The sequence below is a fragment of the Mustela nivalis genome (assembly GCF_964662115.1).
Source record: "Mustela nivalis genome assembly, chromosome: 8".
Classification (NCBI taxonomy): domain Eukaryota; kingdom Metazoa; phylum Chordata; class Mammalia; order Carnivora; family Mustelidae; genus Mustela; species Mustela nivalis.
The window spans coordinates 128,121,850-128,141,146 of NC_139027.1; the positions used below are offsets into that span (position 1 = coordinate 128,121,850).

At 46.0% G+C, this 19,297-nt stretch overlaps 1 protein-coding gene across 16 annotated transcripts in view; it reads right to left on the reverse strand.

Annotated features, from left to right (window-relative positions):
- Window positions 1–19,297, reverse strand: part of PTPRT (protein tyrosine phosphatase receptor type T) — a 1,049,177-nt gene that overhangs the window by 975,225 nt on the left and 54,655 nt on the right. For 5 of the 16 annotated variants that reach the window (XM_082744647.1, XM_082744646.1, XM_082744645.1 and 2 more), the window contains exons 2-3: window positions 5,377–5,473; window positions 2,467–2,549 (exon numbers count right to left, since the gene is read on the reverse strand). The exons of the other annotated variants lie outside the window; for them this stretch is intronic. In XM_082744647.1, coding sequence (XP_082600773.1) covers window positions 2,467–2,549; window positions 5,377–5,473 — 180 coding nt within the window. The remainder of the gene's footprint in view (window positions 1–2,466; window positions 2,550–5,376; window positions 5,474–19,297) is intronic. 16 annotated transcript variants of the gene reach the window in all.

The following is a 19,297-nucleotide window of genomic DNA, read 5'->3' on the forward strand; positions in this document are numbered from 1 at the left end:
CCGCTAAACCGCGTGGCTGCCCTGAGCATACCACCTGCTCTCTCTAGGCCGCCTCAATAAAAATCAAGGTTTAGACCGGTTCCCCCTAGACCCCATTCAGCTCCATACACCTGAGTCCAAAAAACATCAAAAAGAAGGTAAAGGGTTAATGTTCCCCCACCCATAGGACTTCCAGTTTGGAAAGAGACAGACGTGTGAAGAAAGTGAAAATTAAAGATAAATAAATATTTCTTAAATTTTTTAACTTTTCTATTTGTTTCCACGTAAAGGGAAGAAAGGTGTATAGATGCTTTAAAGAATTTCTGGGTGAGGGGCGCCTGGGTGGCTCAGTGGATTAAGCCTCTGCATTCAGCTCGGGTCATGATCCCAAGGTCCTGGGTTCAAGCCCCAAGTCGGGCTCTCTGCTCAGCGGGAAGCCTGCTTCTTTCTCTCTCTCTCTCTCTCTCTCTCTCTCTCTCTCTCTGCCTACTTGTGATCTCTGCCTCTCAAATAAATAAATATTAAAAAAAAAAAAGAGAGAGAATTTTCAAGCGAAACAAAGATGCCCAACAGGACTCAGAACCCTCCAGGAGAGTCAGGATAGGGGAGAGGGGAAGGGGAGGTCTCAGATTGAGATGCAGGAGGGACGTGTAGGAGGACGTGCAGGAGACAGCTGGTTTGCACAGGCTGAGCATTTCATCTTCCCAGCCATTCATCACCTTTAGAAAAGTTTGCTCTAAGAAAAGGCAGCAAAAGGAAGCAAAGAAAAACATGCATTTACCCATGCGCTTGACTAATCTCTCCCGAAAACTAACATGGCAATACAGTTTGAAGAATTTCGTGTCGTCTGGTGAAAAGAAAATACAAGACAGCACCTTCCATTATTTAAGCTGGAAGAAATGATGTCACAGAAAAAAAATCTAAAAACGACCGTCATTTCAATAGCACGTTCGGGCTTCGTGGTTAAATGTCTCGGCAGACAGACGGAACCGAGCGCGTGCACACGCACTTTGTTCTCAACCCGGAGGATCAATATCACAATCACACGGCGCCAGCACAAATTACAACACAGTTACTCAGGGAGGGTGATCCAAAAATCAGGAGTGTGGGGAAGAAGCTCGAGGAACCCAGGCCCTAGAAGGGGGTCACAATATTCCAGACAGCACAGAGGGAAAGGGCATTTTGATCTGACACCTTGTCTCTCTGTTTAGGTAAATACGGTAGTATCAGAAGTCATTAGTGAATTCATGTCAAGCCCCTGCTCCATATGGCGAGTCATTCCCAAAGCGCACGGATCTGGGGCGCAGACAGGGAAAGCTGAAGCCATGGGAAGAGAAAATGTGGCGACTCTTTGTTCCCAAGACGGCGGCTTCCATCTCTCCCAAGGCACGCGTTCCTAGGCAATGTGACCTTGACACTCGCCGATCCAGAGAGTCTGTACCTCCACTCCCTCGAGTCCAGGCGGGCCCTCTGAGGATGCTGACGGAGAGGACAGGGCAGTAAGAACGCCGCCCTGGGTCCGAGGACAGCTCGTCACCAGTCTGGCAGCTCTGTTTCTTGCTTCCCGGAATGCGTGTCCTCTCAGCCGTCCCCACCGTGAGCCGCTCGAGCCCCAACAGAGAAGCTGCTCGGGGGCACTCTGGTTGACCCAAGGCAGATACCCAGTGCCGGCTGTCCCCGCTGTGAGGAAGCCACATGGCGGTCCCAACAGCACCCGCCCACACTGTCCTCACGCGCCCGAGGAAGCGAATGCCCGGCCGAGTCCAGTCAACTGACGCCCCCATGAGAGACAGTAACACGTTTAGCCCAGTCACTTAATGTGGGGGGCATTGCTGAAGCAGCGAGAGATAACCAAAACATGCGAGGACAGACACTGCAAGGAGGAGTCTGGGCGCAGAGAGTCTTTTTTTTTTTAAGAGTCTATTTATTTATTCGACAGAGAGATCGCAAGTAGGCAGAGAGGCAGGCAGAGAGAGGGGGGGAAGCAGGCTCCCCGCTGAGCAGAGAGCCCGAAGCAGGGCCCGATCCCAGGACCCCGAGATCATGACCTGAGCCGAAGGCAGAGGTTTAACCCACTGAGCCACCCAGGTGCCCCTCTTGAGGATCTTCTATCAGAGCTGTGCTTACCTGCTTGAGGGCCTTTTGGAAAACCAGCACACCAAATCCCCAACATCCCCGTGGGGAAAAGGACCACTTGAAGCCAGCAATAAGAAAGACAAAATAAACACCTCACCAGACCCCCCGTGTTAAGGTCGCTAAACTCACTGCTCTCAGCCATGCGATGGGACAAGCAAATCTGAACTTTGAAGGTCTGAAATCCAAAAAGCCTTTTAAAAATGCAAATAACCCTTTCCCTCTGTAAGTCTCGATCTTAAAGTAATAAGAAATGCATTAGCCACATGCATTGCCCCCAGCACTGATCTAGAATAAAGTCACTTAAATTGCAAGGACAGAGCCCACGACCCCAGAGTAATTTGATGGACTTACCTGAAGAGCTGGCTAAGGAGGTCAAGCCCTTGCTGAATTGTCCTTTCTTGTTCCCCCCCTTTCTCGGCTGTTTTCCGTACTCTCTGGTACACAAGAAAGCAACAGGTAGGAAGCAAGTGTCACTAGGGAGGTGCTGTGGTCGTGTAAATGGTAGTATCAGGACAGTGTGGGAAAGGGACCAGCATTCATCAGCGACAGGAAGAGGATACACACAGCAGACAGTAGCCAGATGAACCCCCCCCCACCCCCCCACCACTCCTCAGGCCTCTGGATTGCTTGGTGGGAAAGCGGTGGCCCGTGCTATTCAGAACTCGCCAGATACAGAGGTTTCAAGCATCTCCAAAGATCCTCCACCAGGGCAGGAGATCAGCCTGGTTCTCAACCCTGAGCTCTTAGCTCTGGGACCGGACTTCACTCCCTGCCTTTGGTTCCTGTAGATTTCACATTTAAAATCAGTTGACTCTGTGTTAACTTTTTCATCCAAAATGTATTTAGCGCCAACGTCCTGGGGGCAGAGGACATGGTAATGAGTCAGCCAGACGTGACCCCTCTCTCTTCACTTAGATTTTAAAGATTTTTATTTATTTATTCGACAGGCAGAGATCACATGTAGGCAGAGAGGCAGGCAGAGGGACGGGGAAGCAGGCCCTCCACTGCACAGAGAGCCCAACACAGGGCTCGAACCCAGGATGCTGGGATCAGGACCTGAGCCGAAGGCAGAGGCCCAACCCACTGAGCCACCCAGGTGCCCCTTCACTTAGATTTTAGAGTGGAAAAGACAAGTAACAAGCAAAACGACAGAAAGACAGTAAGTCAACACAGGAAAAAACAGGAGATACAACAGAGTAAGACTAGATGAGAAAGGTCAGTTTACGTTAGGTGGCAGAGACCGACCTCCCTGATACGTTTGCATTTTTACCTAAGGCCTGAAAGAAGGGATTTGGAGAAACAGCATTCCAGGCAGCAAGCTCAGCATGTGCAAAGATCCTGAGGCCCAAAAGGAAGCTAAGGAGGGACGCCAAAGGCTGGGTGAGAGACAGGAGGGAGGGGGAAGGTGGGAAAGGAGCTGACAATAAAGGCAAAGTTTTGACAGAGAACAGTGGAAAGCTTGACTGTTACCTCAGGCACAGAGGGAAGTTATTAGAGGATTTTAAGTAGGAAAATGACTAAATCAGGTTGATGACTTTGAGAACTGTCCCAGAGTTAGGACAGTGGTGACCTCAGGAGGGGAATATTGACCGGGAAGAAAGAGAGGGGAGCTTCTAGAGGGTTGATGACTTCTTATTTCTTCTTCAGGGCACTGTTCTTGTGGCTGCCTTCAGTTTGTGAAAACTCATCAAGCTGTACACTTAAGGTACATGTCCCTTTGTATATATGTGGTATATTTCAATAAAACATTTACTAAAAACCTCTCAGGCTTCTCCCAGGAAATGGATTCTAGAGCACCAAGGGAAGAGGGAGGGAAGTCAGTGAGGAAACCCAGGTACATGCCTGGAGGAGAGAAGAAGGGGGCGGTTTGGGTGGGCCTGGGAGCACCAGAGAAGACAAACAGAAGCGTCAGAGACTCCGGCCTTGACATGGGGCAGGGCTCTCTTTTGACCTCACATCTCAGCATCTGGGAAAGTCATTCCAATCCTGAACCGCGGCCCCAGGGACTGGAGCCCCAGCTCCGGGGACAGGGTGGTATCACCCAGATCAAGCCCAGGTGGGAGGGAGGGGAGAAATTCGGGTCACACCAGAGACTCAGATGTTTATCCAGCAATAATGAACCTGTCAAATAGTTATGAAACACAGAGTAGGTCTCAGTGGTTGGGAATGGCTAGAAGAGGAAAGATGGGGGCCTGGGAAGCGCAGGGGAGCACGAGTTATAATGCGGATGGGGCGAGTCAGGAGTAAAGGGCAGAGAAGCAGCCCAGACACTAGCAGGCAGCTGAGGCCCTCCGTGCAGTCTGGATACAGAGTCCCCACACGAGCCCCACAAAAACATCCCTGTTCACACTACTCATATGGGACCTCGGGAACGGTCCCTCCGTAGGACTTCTTTAGCTCTATGCCAGAGATTTATATACCCACTTCTTTAAGGGTTTTTTGCTGAAAATCTAGGTTCTGTGTTCTGTTTAAAAAAAAAAAAAAAAAAACTGTTTCAAGAAAAAGGAATAATCTGGTGAGACCTCAATAGCAGAGAGCTGCAGAACCCAAGTCCTCATTTGGAAAGGGAAGGAACAAACTGATCTTGAAAGAAATTTGTATAATGGATTATTACTCTGAGAATTAATCACCTTCTGAGAAACAGGTCATGCTAATTATTCCTGGAGTGGGCAAACAGCTCTTCAAATGAGCTGTTAGTTATCAGACTTTCATGCTTAGCTGAGTCAGCCACAGCATCTGTTTAAAAAATAAAAACTCATTTGCATGTCACTGTTCAGTGCCGACGGGGACATCATCTCCTCACCAGACAGGACATTCAACATTTCCCTGAAGAAGACATGCTCTTCTGACCTCCCTCCCAACCCAGGTGGGAAGCCTCCAATCCACTTAAATGGAAATAGGTCCTCATATGCAGATGACAATACAACCAAAACCTAAACGACATCCATCGATTAAGCATTTATAAGAGAAGGCCAGTCCGTGCACTCCAGTGGCCAGACATACAATCAGACAACATCTACCATCTGCAGTAGAAGGGTGGGTGATTTTTTATTTGATTGCTTGGAAAGCAAAAAAGGCGGGAACACTTGCAAGCCACACTTCAATGAACATGTACCCATCCCAAAAGACAAATAAATTCAATCTATCCAACACACCAAAGGGTGCCAAGAACTATCAGTAGGAGGCTGCAGAGTAGAAATGGGGCTCCTGCGGGCTAGCCAACAGGAGAATTTCCATATGGGGTAATGAGAATATACTTACCTTAAAAATTCAAAATTGTTCCTTTCTTCTGATGCTACTCTGTTCCAGGTTATGTAATACAAAGGGCATGCAAGGCTCAGGAAACTAGATAAATGATCTAGACAAGACAAGACAAGACAGAGGCAGGAGAATGGAGGACTGCTTTCAAGGTAAGATTCCCAGTGTGTCTGGAGTGAAAAAGGATGAAAATAAAATCCGTTATGGATTACCAGGAAGTTCCACGAGTTTGGAAGATCAACACAGCTTCAAAGAGGACAGTTTCATGAGGGAGCAGAAACTCAAAGGTTGAATTAGGGAGATTCACGCACAACTCTTATTATTAACCCCATATGGCCCAAATACATAGAATAAGGAAAGATACTGCTTTCTCCACCTCTGAGCATTGGGGTTCTAGATGCAACTCATTCATGAGACAAATAGGTCTCGGGCTTTAATTAAACTCCTCTCATCAAGAGAAGGAGGACTAATCCCAATCTAACATCTCATCCGTGATGAACTTTGCTGTCTCTCTTCTGTTTCCAAATGAATTTGGCTTATTAAAAAAGTAATGAGCTATTAATTAACTCTACACTCATACAAAGCTGTTTAATTCTCAATCCAATTAGCAGCAATCTGTTGAAGGATTCTAACGATTATTTTAAATTTGCTAACAGAAACATCTTTTCACTTTTCATAAGTTATTTATAGAAGAGCTCACATTGGATCCTGCTTCGTTTTTAATTTGATAACACTTCTATTAAGTGCTCTCTCTCTTCTCCCATCGCTGCGTGATCGGGTTTGGAACTGTCACCACTGAAACGCCCAGAAATAGTATCCTGGGTCGGCTGCCTGGCCAGGACAGTGCACCCTCCTGTCCTTGAAAGACTCTCCAGAAGACCAACCCTGCACGAAAGGGGAACCCTGCCCTTCCCATGTCACTTTCAATCAAGAGACAAAGCTCAAATCAACACTTCCAGGGGAAAGATGGAAGGTCTGGGGCTACCGATCGGGTTGGATGTGGTAGGGGAGGGAAGCAGGAACGTAATTTTCATAACTGATGCAACAGAGCATTCCAGAGCCTCTTAGGAAACCATACACAATGAATCACACCTCATTTCTGTGTAGAATTGTTACCATAACTGCTGTGCTAAAATGCAAAAATAGCACGTGATCTTTTCACGCCTGTGCAGTTTATCACCTGCTTTTCTGTACTCTTTAGTCTAGAGGGACAGACACAGCATGTCAAGGGCTCTCTCCTCCCAACCTGGGACTAAGTAAAGACACACACAGACACAAACTCCATGTAAAATGTGTCCACACACAGGCTTTACTCTTCCCTATAAAATGTAGGAGATTAGACGGTCCACGTGCCTCTCTCTGCTTCTCCAAGACTGTGTGAGAGAGAAGCTGATTTTGCAGTACCGCTGTCGGGAACTATCTGGAGAAAGAGCTGAGGAAGGAGGTAGCAGATTCGCTAGCTTTCTCCTAACATCTGAGGAGGAAGAGGAGATGGGCTGAGGGTTCCTCTACCATCTCCCACATCCCCTCCTGGGTACACAAAGACACAATATGCATGTTTAAGTAAACAGAATCTAGGGGCACCTGGGTGCCTCCGTTGGTGGAGCAGCCAGTTCTTGATATCAGCTCAGATCATGATCTCAGGATTGTAGGACAGAGCCTCACCTCAAGCTCCGTCTTCTGTGTGGAGTCTGCTTGTCCCTCTCCCTCTGCTCCTCCCCCTCTGCTCTCTAAAATGAGTAAATGCTTTAAAAAATACAATACTTCCCCCCTGCTTAAAATAATCTTTAAAAAAAAATTTAGAGCCAAACTTCCCTGAACCTACTGGCTGTGTGCCTTTGGGCAAGTTAGTGAACCTCTCTGTGCCTCCATTTACTCATCTAAACAAATAAGAACAATAGAAGTACCTACTTCACAGGGTTGTTAGGATTAAATGAATATCTCTAAAGCTCTTACAACAACGTGCCTGGTACAAAGCATACACTCCGTTATTTCTAAGTAAGATTAACTCCAGCTAAGCACTTGGTATAAAATATATAAAGTTAGGAAGGCCATTATCTGCAAGGCCATTATCTCACTGGTAACAGCAATAAATAAAACAAAAAAGAAAAAGAAAAAGGTCAGAAGCTCAAATTACAGAGAACGTTTGGTCATATGTAGAACTCCTTAGAAGCAATTTTTTTTCCCGCTTTTTAAAGAACACATAGGTAGGGTGCTAAATGGCTTACATGTTGATCCCTTACTCATGTTATTTATTAAATGTCCTTATTTATTAAAATGCAAATAACTCAAAAAATAAAAAAATAAGATGCTAATAATTCACTAGGTTTTTTAAAAATTAAACACAGGACCTTGAAAAAAAATTAAATTTAAATAAGTAAGTTGAATATTGATGGAGCAGGAAGCCTGGGGGAGTGTGTTCCGGAAACTAGTTATTTATTTTACAAAAAAAAGATCCATAGTTATACATAGTATTAATAGTAACAGGAATAATAGCCAGCATTTATTAAGCATCCCCCGCATGCCAGGCACTGTGCTGGTCAGCAGGTCAAGGGCACCATCTCATTCATGTGAAGGTGTGCACAGAGATGAGATGGGTTACCTTTCTCTCTCTGTCTCTCTCATTATCTCCTTTCCCGATTACTCACCCCCTACAGCCAGTACCCTGAAAAGACCATTTGGAAGGAGATGCCCAATTCCAGGACCCCTGTCCTAGAAGGCCAAGCAGGAGCTAAGAACATTCCCAGGAGACAGAGGATACCAGGCAGATGAATGAAGCCTGGTTTAGCCCTTAAGCTGGAGGCCAGCGAAGATCTTCCCCTGGACCTGAACATCCAATGTGTCAAGTCAGAGAACACACGAGCATTTAAATCCAAAGCCCCATCGCTGAATGTTATCCGGGGATTCTCCACTTTGTCCAGGTTTCCCAAACAGAAATCCTGGTTTTCCCCCAGTTACTCGATCACTGATACCATAGAGCGTGGGTCTCCCTCGGGGCTGATTTCTGTCACTCGAGGAACTCCCAGAAATGTCCACAGACATTTTTGCTTGTCACAAATGGGGAAGGAAGAGCTCTTACCGGCTCTATTGGGGAGTGGTCAGGGATCCTGCTAAACATCCGAGGCACAGGACTGCCCACAACAAAGGGCTGCCCAGGTGAAAAGGACAACTCAATTTCTAAACTGAGAAATTTTCTCAGTTTCTGAGAAACTGAGAAAGTTTCTCAGAATTTCTAAAATGAGAAACCCACCCCACCCCCACCCCCACCAAGTAGCTTACAAACAGCACAGCCTTTAGATCCAGACAGGCCAGGCCATGGCTCCATCATAAGCAGCTGGACAGCCTTGGGCAAGGGACAGTTCCTGAGCCTCCTCTTGTCCATCTATACAACAAAACCCTGAGAAAGTCATTTGAAAATACCCCAGGGGCACCTGGGTGGCTCAGTGGGTTAAAGCCTCTGCCTTCGGCTCAGGTCATGAGTCCAGGGTCCTGGGATTGAGCCCCACATCGGGCTCTCTGCTCAGCGGGGAGCCTGCTCTCTCTCTGCCTGTTTCTCTGCCTACTTGTGTTCTCTGTCAAATAAATAAATAAAATCTTTAAAAAAAAAAAAAGAAAAGAAAAGAAAAAGGAAAAAAAGAAAATACCCTAGCACAGCACTGCACACTCCGCAAACTATGGCTATTGTCATCACGGATGTGTCCTCAAAGAACTCACGTCATCTCTTCTGTATCAGTACCAACGGTACTGGATACTGTTTCCGCTGAAAACCTTAACTTTGGGTAATGAGTTCCGAACTCATAATTCTAATTGATCCCTGCAGGGGACTGAGCTCTTGACTTTGGCCCCATTAGGACCATGTAAGAATCTACGGAGTTGGCCAAAGGTACGAGGAAGAGCTGTTCCACTTAAGGCTCAGCAGCTGAATCAGCACAAGCCAAGTACATCAAGCACAGGACCTGCCCTCTGGAATCAGGGGTCTCAGCTTCCACACTGAACCCCCAAATATTCCCACTGCACCACCCGGTCTGCGTGGGGATTATAAACCAGAACACAGGCCAACAAAACACTGAAGGCTTTGCCTTAGTGTTCATTAACTCACATCATTATATGTTAAATTAATATCAAATTAATAACCTAACAGAAGGACACAAAAACCTAGCAGACTTTACCAGACTTCTGGGATAATGAAGAAAGGCAATGTTCGCCCGCCTGCCTTATTTACTCCCGTGATGCCTCTTCACACGTCTTAGCTTACCCACGATCCCCTCTAGGGAGCTCTGCTTGATGGCCCACACCCCAGGTTTAGCAGTCCCTCCGTGTTCTGGTAGTCGCTGGGCTCACCTCCACCACAGCTGCCTTCCTGCTCTACTCTAAGGGTCCCTTTCTCCACCCCGTGTTTGTGGGCTCTTGATAGCCAAGAATACATTTTTGTCAGGGTCTACGTCTGCGACCTGGGGCACAAGGCTCCTCCATGCCATGGCTGAAGACCCGCCAATTGTGGGTTTTGTCTGGGCTGCAACACAGCTGGATCAGATAGCTCTCGCCCTAGAAATACCAGCCCCACGCTCACTGGGTGAAGGCAAAAACCGTGAGTCTGTGCTCCCACATCTGTAAGTTGTCTGGGTAACCAGGGAGCTGGCATGACTCCGCTGGGCTTGGCTGGGGTCCAGGTCTGTTCCACGGGCCTCTCCTCTGCCTTGGACCCATGGACCAGCCACCCTTGCTCTTCAACATGCAAATGAACAAACACAAAAGAGGCCAACAGAAACGTGGTGCTTCTTGATGCTTCAACAGACATGCCCACCTCTATTTTACTGGCTGAAGCAAGTCCCGTGCAGGATGCCCATCCTACTGGGTCAAGAAATGGGCTCCATCTCTGCTAGGAGGAAGGGCAAAAATCATGTGGTTAGAGGACGGGATGAAAATGTGGAGAACAACAGTCTAGCAGGAGAACTCTTGCATGGAAAGGAGGAGGCGGTTTTTACATACTGCGGGAGTCCTTGTGCATTTATGGAATATTTATCCCAGACGCCCATCATCAGGAGTTAGTGTCCATGTTCTCCCATTACAGTATCCAGCACTGTGGAGCTCCTGGTTTTCAACTGGCCCAAGGTCACCCCACCAGAAAGGAGTGGGGATTTCCACGACCCGAGATCTGACACCGAAGTCCACCACGCGCTGCTGCCACTCCCCAACAAAACCCAACCCAGGCAGAAGATACGGTCCCTGCTGCCCTGCTCCAAGCGTGTTTTTCCATCCCAAACTTCGGAAATATTTTGGAAGCAGTGTGATGAACAGGAGGTGGAAGAGCGAGCCAAGGACCAGCCTCGAGAACTCGAGAACTCGGCCACAGCACCAAGCTCGATCCCCATCCACACAGCAAAGTGACAAGGTGACAGAAACCATCGGACAGTCTGTGAGCTTGATCCCAGGCATTCTGACCCAGAATCTATTTCAGAAAAATAGGTCATTTTTGTGGCAAGAGCCGAGAGCCTGTCCTGCCCTCTTAGGACAAATGCTTCCAAAATATTCCAGGTGGGGCTTCAAGTTGGGTAGAGCCAGGTTTTGCTCTAAAACACAGACACATTATAGATAAAAAAAAAAAAAGCACCTTACTCTCATGTAAGGTCAACCTGGCTTTTTCCCAGGGAAATCGAAAAAGATCTGTGTCAATCAGAATTAGAGGCCCACATCTTCTTGTTCCTTTCGTAACTCAGTAGCATCCATATTCAACAGAGTTAGCCTGGCCATTCATTCATAGCTTAGGTCTATCCTCTATGAAAGAAAAATGCTGATTTTCTAAGGGCATGCCCTTACTTATCATGACTTCAAAAATAAATATTTTGTGGCTGTTTAGAAGTCAGCAAAAGTTTTCCTGTAAAAAACCAGATTATTAAAAAAATTTTTTTTAAATAATCTTTTAAAAGAACCAGACAATATTCTCATCTCCACTGCTGTAGCATGAAAGCCACCAGACTATACACAGCGGCATAAGCAAGGTTGTGTTCCGGTAAAACTTTATTCACAAAAACAGGAGGTGAAAAGACTTCGGCACATATTTTGTTGATCTAAAAGGATGAGAATACACGGCTAAAATTCTAGAAAACTGGTATCTCCAAGAAGACAATAAAACTGCATACAACTTAGATCATTTTTTTGGTAGAGTCTGATTTAAGCAATGCCTCTGAAAACCCTAGGTACTCATTCAATCCTCATAGATTGAGCTGATGAGAAACTGTATTCCCATTTTACAGATGAAGATACCATGGCTCACTGAGCTTAGCGATCCACTTAAGATCCCACAACTAGGATGTGGTAGAGCCAGGACTCCAACCAAAGTCTGTGTTAATTCTGGGTCAGTGATTTCCCAGCATCATAGTACGTGTTGCCATTATGCACCCCGAGCCTAAAAGGGTTACGAAGAATGATCAGAAAATGCCAGTTTTTTTCTAAGAAAGTCACCAGTGATGAACTCAAATTTATGAGTAAGCGGTTCATTAGATCCCTTTTCACAGGATTACAAAATTGGAAACAATCTATATGTCTAATATTAAAGGGAAGACTGAGCAAATTACGAAGCAGCCACTGAAAATAATGTTCACAAGAAGGTGTAACGATATTGGAAAATGTTCACAAAAATGTCAGGTGGAAAAAAAAGAACAGAAAGCAACACAATGGCTAAATCATGACCCCCCTTCCCTAGCAAGGATATATACATATTAAAAGCTCTGAAAGGAAATACTTTGATTGTTTATGATCACTTGGCTCTCCCTGGTGTGAAAATGGCAGGCAATGTTATTTTATTCGTCCAACTTTTGGGGTTTTGCCAAACTTGATTCAATATACATCTCTGGCTTTTACAATCAGATGTTTTTAAAAGAGATTTATCCCTAATTATCTTCTATTCTCTATTTCTTTTCTTAAGATGTTTGTAAACAAAAGTTTGAAAGGGAACCACTCCACTGTCGGAGTTCATGGGAGAATCCTAGCACAACCATTTTTTTTTTTTTGAAGTCTTTATATATGAGAAAGAGAGAGAATGAGAGAGAAAGAGAGCATGAGAGGGAAGTGGTCAGAGGGAGAAGCAGAAGCCCTGCCAAGCAGGGAGCCCAACGCAGGACTCAATCGTGGGACTCCAGGATCATGACCAGAGCCAAAGGCAGTCGCTTAACTAACTGAGCCACCCAGGTGCCCCTAGGCACAACCTTTAACAGCAAGGACCAATGTCAAGCTAGGTTTATCACTCTGGTCTTTAAAAGGCTTAAAGCAAGCGTCCTTGGAATGTTCGGTCCAAACCGCCCCCTCTCCCCCACCGAGAGCACAGATATACATGAATCCAGTCCTGTGTGCAAGCCCTGCTGAGTAAAAAGAAAATTTGGTTCAACATTTACTCTTCCTGTGGTTCTTAGTTAAAACAATGACAAAACACAACACCAACCACAAAAACTGGCAGACACCAGACTCGTAGATGGTCACCGATTGGTTCCTACTCTTGCGTGCCCGTGCCAAGCCTGTCAGGTTGCTAGAGACTAAGGTGAGCAACCCCCACAATCCTTCTCACCTGGTGAGGACCACAATGCTCTATTCCAGAAATGCCTGTCCACAAACGTGCGGGAGGAAGGGATTTCACAGATTCCCTCACCTCCTTTTAGTCAACAGAGGTAAACCCATATGAGAAGAATAAAATGGTTTCCTGTGTTGCATGTGGTTCCCAGGCACAGAAGGCACTGGGTATTCAATGCCTCCAGAATCTGGGAGGGTGCTGGTAACTGGAGACAGTCCTAACTAACTGTATTCAAGCAAGCATGTCCACACTCCCGCTTGGTGCACATTCTACACTTCTCCACCAGCTCTTCTGGAATGCATGTTGTGGCAGAACTTGCCCATTGCCCACTCAAATCTGTTCTTCCCTTCCTTGCTAAGTAACGGCATCCCAGTTTTTAGCCATGCACCATGTCGCCAAGATGAAAGACTTTTTTTCTTAGACATACCTACATAACTAAGTTCTGAACAATAAAATGTAAGTAGACGTTGACCTTCCAAGGAGTCTTCTTAAAGTGAGGGAATAGGTTATTCTCATCCTGCTCCTCCACCTAACAATGGCTGGAACTCGGGCAGCCACCGTAGACTGTGAGGTTCAGGTGAATGGTAGAGAGGTGAAATAGAAAGAGCTTAGGACCCTTTCAATTTTGTAGTATCACTAGACCAGCTGGGTTGTCTCCTCTGTAGCTTTTACCAGAGCTGGGATTCTACTTTCATCTTGCTTAAGGCACAGTTGTTTTGAGGTTTCTTTATGCCGCTGAACCTAATCCTAATTAGTACACAGATGTGTCGGTAGGGCCTGAGGAGCCTGTTGAAGTACCGCTGGACCCAATTTCGCTCCACTCTCTCATATTATGTTGTAAGCAAGTCACTTCAGCTCTCCATAGTCACCTCAGTTTCCCCAGCGGTTAAATAGGAAGAAAACCGTGTGCTGTAATTGCTTCAAAAGGCTTTTGTGAAGCACGATTACCTAGTTCAGATATGCTTTATGAAACACAAAGACCTACAAATATATAAAGGACTTTTGTTTCCTCCAAACAAGACTATTTTTTTTTAGAGAGAAAATGAAATAGAAGAAACCCATGTATGAGACGTCTCTTCTAATTAAGAAGAAGGAACTTAATCAGACCAGCAGGTTCTCTTCTCATCTCTGCCAGGTCATCTCTCCCGATCCCATCCAGGTGATTCTTTATTTTTCAAATGAGAATTTAATTTTGTTCCTACACCATTATTACATCTAAATTAAATATTTATTGGGCTGAATATCAATTGACTTTTAGAAATAAAGATTTGAAATTTACGAGCTAACCGAGTAATTCAATAATTGTAAATTTCACAACTGAGCTTTGTAATCAATTACTGTTTAGTAATGATATAAATGCGCGTTGTTCTCAGGAGACCCTGGACAACTATAAATTAGATTCTGCACACACAACAATCTGGCAACATCTCCACACAGGCTTTGCTTCTTCCAAGGAGTAACCGAGGCCGGGGATAAATCCCAAGCTGGCCTCCCCGGGCTCCGTGTCTGGACCCCAGTTCACCCATCAGTCAGGCTGTGCTGAGGCTAGACTTAATGAGCGCTCCCACAAAACAGAACTCAGACGATAAATCACCTGGAAGGAAAACCTCACAACCCAACTCAGACACTGCACAATGGGTGGGTAATAGAGACAATCATTCATGCATTTGCCCGTCCAACAAACAGCTACCGAGCGCCTACCACATGCCAGGCGCATCAGTGTAGGAAACAAAGTCTCCTGCCCTTCTGGAAGGTGAGAATAAGAAGCAATGGACAATAAATAATGAACAGCGTAAATAAGCAAATCGAACTGGGCTGCATATTGGCGGACTTTTAGAAATAAGGATGGGAAGTCCCCAAACCGGGAGTACGAAGAGGCCATAAGTACTATGAAGGTGCGTAAGCTAAGTGTTATCCTAATTTTATAAATAAGGAAACTATATGTGGGTTTCAAAGAGAAGTAACTTGCTCAAACTCGGAAACTAGCAGATTTGGGATGTGAATTCAGATTCCAAATTCTAACCTTATCCTGCCACCAACACAAAATGGGTGGGTAAGTCGCCAACCTTCCACAGGCAACTGACCTCAGAGCTCAGGGACCAACAGAACAAATCCCTGTGAGTAAGCACCCTCGCCCCAAGTCCCTTAGAGACTCTGGGGTTGGGGAGGGGGGATTAGGGGGATGGGAGTGGGAATAAGGTTGAGATGAAAGGAGAGCCCTGGAGAAGAGCGGATGGATGCCAGCACCTCTCAGCATCCACCATGCTTCAATCTAGACTCGGCTTGGGCAAAATTTCCATTTTAATTTCCACGTGCTAAACGGGGGGCATTATTTCCACTCCGAAAGAAACGTAAAGCAATCGTGTGCATCGTTGTTCATTCGAAACCCGTTCTTTGTCTTCATCGGGCTGGCCAACTACAAGAGAATGCATTATGAATTTGGCTTCTATTGGAATGAAGCTTGGCAAAAAGAGGATTTTGAAACCTCCGGGGAGACCTCCGTCACAAACCCACAGATTCTGGTAATTGATGAGAGAACTTTCAAGTGAGCTCAGTGATTACATTTTGAATGCTTTTCTATTAATTATTAAAGGTAAATTATGTTGTTGAAAAGGAAAGCCATTGAAAGATGGTAATTTAAGGAAATAGGTTAGGAAGGCATTCTGGATAAGGTAATTGATTTAAAAATTGAAAGGCATTTAGGAGAAGGTCTGTCAAAAATGGATTTAAACAACTGAAAATGGCATCCCTGCTATTTATATGTTGCTTGAAGAGGAAAAGAAAGCAGCTGAAGATTTGATAGGAAGTTCTGTTGTTTTGTAAAGTGGGCTTGCCTGCTGAGGACAGCCCCCCCCCCCAAACCATCCTTCTCTTCCTATCATTCCCTGGAGGAGTTCACAGGAGAAAAAGATGTCACCTGAATGCTGCCTGGGCTACCCACTTGCAAGAGAGATGCCAACACCCGCCAACAATATGGAAAGGCGTTTCTGAAGTCAGAGCACAGATGTTAGAATCACTGTATTATTTAAACACCCCATAACAAACTTCTGTTCTAAGAGTGACGCCAACCCCTCCAACAACCTGAAGCTCCCTTCCACTCTCGGTAGGAGATGGGGGCATCCTGGAACAGCAATAGTGCAGCAGAAAGAATAGGACTAGGACACATAGTAGTGGCACTTACTAGCAGTAATAAACATCACAGACAACAGCTTCGGAGCCTGGGTCCCTCATCGTCACCTGGAGGGCTGCCCAGGAGAGCCACCCAACCAGCGACATCTGCACTAGAGTTTGCATGAACAAGAAAGGGACCTATGGGGGTGCCAGGGTGGCTCAGTGGGTTAAGCTTCTGTCTTCGGCTCAGGTTATGATCTCAGGGTCCTGGGATTGAGCCCCATATCGGGCTCTCTATTCAGCAGGGAGCCTGCTTCCTCCTCTCTCTCTCTCTCTGCCTGCCTCTCTGCCTAGTTATGTTCTCTCTCTCTGCCAAATAAATAAATAAAATCTTAAAAAAAAAAAAAACGAAAGAAAAAAAAGGGACATATGATCATCATTTTCATTCCTTCTTCCCAATGCCATGGGAAATGAAACATGGCAAGGATGGGTGGCAGAACAGAATTACTTATGGTTACAAACGACTTCTCCTTCCTCTGGATTCCTCCTGAACCCTAGCTGAGAAAAAGATTGCAATCACAAAAAAGGCTCATCACAAAACACAGGCAGGACCCGTCAATACCCTACTGCACCTGTCAGCATGAGTAAAAGCCAAAGAAGCCCTGAGGACTGGTCCCTCCTAGCACACCTCTTAGGCATCCCCAGCCATGTTAGCACAGCCATGAACGTCAGCCAGGGAAGTGAAAGGCCAGGCCACTGCCCTAAGGGACCATTCAGTGCAGACCTCCTGGCACCAACCTAGGCCAGAGAGAGGTCAAAGTGTCCAAGGTGGAGGATCACGGACATGTCCTTTTGCTGGGCATTCCAAAGAGCATTTCCCTATGGAAGGAGGCAGTGTCTGAACTAACAGAACCTGTCGCTCTCTGAGGGCAGGGGAAGCCCCTTCTCCACAAGCCAGATTGGCACTAACCTCCACCTCTTGGTTTTGGAGACTCACCGCCTTGACTGATTGCTTTTCCCCACTCTCTTCCCATAGCCACGATGCTGGGGTCTTCAAAATATTGCTGGCACTTCCATGCCGACAATGGCCACGGAGTAACAGGAGCTTAGGAAGGGTTTTACCCTTTCACAACAGCAGTGCTGGTCTTGCTAAGAATTATACTATGCTTACAAGCACCGAACAAGGGAAGCCAATGTCAGCTAGAGATGGACGAAGAAGACCAAGATGGCTACCGTCAAGTCATGAGAAGTGGCACAAGTCTGTATCAGGTAATCACCTCAGAGGCTGAAGAAGACGGCCTGACCTCCTCCACTGGGCCAGGGAGGTGGTCAACAGGGCACTTTCACAGACAACCATAAAAAAGGACAAACAGATCCAAAAAAGGCTCTGAACTAACAGAGAATTTTTTTTTATAAAGGACGATAAAGAAATGACCAGTTGTTGACTGATTGGCCTTTGGTCTTCTCTTGGACCAAGTGCTGCTGTACCAATCCTATGACAAAATGCAAAAAGGGTCGAGCTCCTGGTCGAGCTCCTACCACAAGCACACGGTTTGTACTCCAGACGGTCTCTGGATTGCCAGAACACTCCTCTCAGCCTGTCCCAGCACAGCCGTTTGGGCCGGGTACCAAAACAGTTGAAATGGACAAAAGGACAGAATGTTACCTTCACTAGAGAGGACACCAGAGGAGAAAGTTCCAGCCACAAAAAAAAAGACTTCTCAAATATCAAGAAGTGGGAGAAAGGATGTAGGTTCTCACCAGGCTCCCCATTTTTATTACTGCACCTGAATAAACGGATCTGGGCTTTAAGAAAACAGAAATGCCAAGCCCTTCACTTCAGGGGCCTCCAGGAAATTTCAAGGAAAACAAAACAAAACAAACAAACAACAAAAAAACCCTGCAGCCTATGAGCCATAAACCCACTGTCTAAAATTCACACCAGGCTGGGCGAGGAGTTCCAAAGTTAGGGAGTTGTCTGGCTCTTACCCCCACAGTTCCCATGCTATAAGCCTAGGAGAGGTGCCCCAAAGCCTTTTCAAACTATGCATACCAGTAATATCAGGATAAACTCCCCCTCACCCCAGCTTGATATATTTTTCTAAACTTGCATATTTACATATTCACATACACAGATTATACACATGTTTATATATGCATATATACAGGATGCGTGGGTATAGATAGTATTAAATTTTCTGTCCATCCACCCTACAGAGCTGTAAACTCCAGGAGGACCCTGCTTCTTTGCTGGTTTTATTCACACTGACCTTGTCCTGAGCCTAGCCAGGTCATTCATAAGTTAATTCAATAAATGACTGAACCTTTGGTTTTAGACCTTGCATCTGGCAAAGGGGGAAGGGTATAGTGCTTGAAGGTAGTAAGGCGGCCTCCCCAGCCTTTCAAATAAGCATTAATCCTCAGTGTGTAAGGAGGGAAGGCAGAATTCCAACCCCTTCTGTCAGAGCCTCTCCGTGGGATTCTTCATGGTGTGCCCTGCAAAGGGTCTGAAATCCCCAACCCTCCTCAGGCTCAGCCGTGAGGAGCTGCATCTGCAGAGAGGAAGCACCTTCTCCTTTGCACAACCGCACAACTAGCTGAGCTCGGCCCCCCGTGCCTTTTCTGACCCCATTATCTTTCTACTCTAATGGGGAAAAGGGACTGATTCTCTGCCAACTTCCTCCCTTCCCTTTCCTGCCAAACAGAAAGCTGCCCGTTAGCTGCCGTTCCTCTCCACCCCCACTTCCCCTTCCCCACTCCAAAGAGTTTTTTTTAAGGATTTTGTGATACAGAATCAAGAGAACACAGAGAAAGAGCTAGAAATAGAGAGGACAGAGACAAAAGGAAAGAATTTAGGGCGGAAAAAAAAAAAAAAAGAAAAAAGAAAGCTGAGCTATGTTACAAAGACTTTACAAGGGCAGGAGAAAAAGCAGAACAGAAAGTTGTCATGTATTTGGACTCCCATAGTAGTTTTTAATAGATGTCAATAACTAAAATGTCCTTTTCATGATCTTTGTGCTCCCAGAACATTCAGAGACTGAACCACATGGGCTTACAGGTTCTTAAGAGTTACCGTTCACTGACAGAGCCAAGTGGGGATCGCAGTGCATCCCAGAAAAAGAGACAGATACTGGCGGTGGAAAACATGGGAATATACTGCCTTCTCCCTCCGCCCATCCCCCATCCTGGAATAAAGAGCATCAGGTAAGCAGAAATTTTGCCGAGGCCTGATACCAGTGCAAGGGAAAT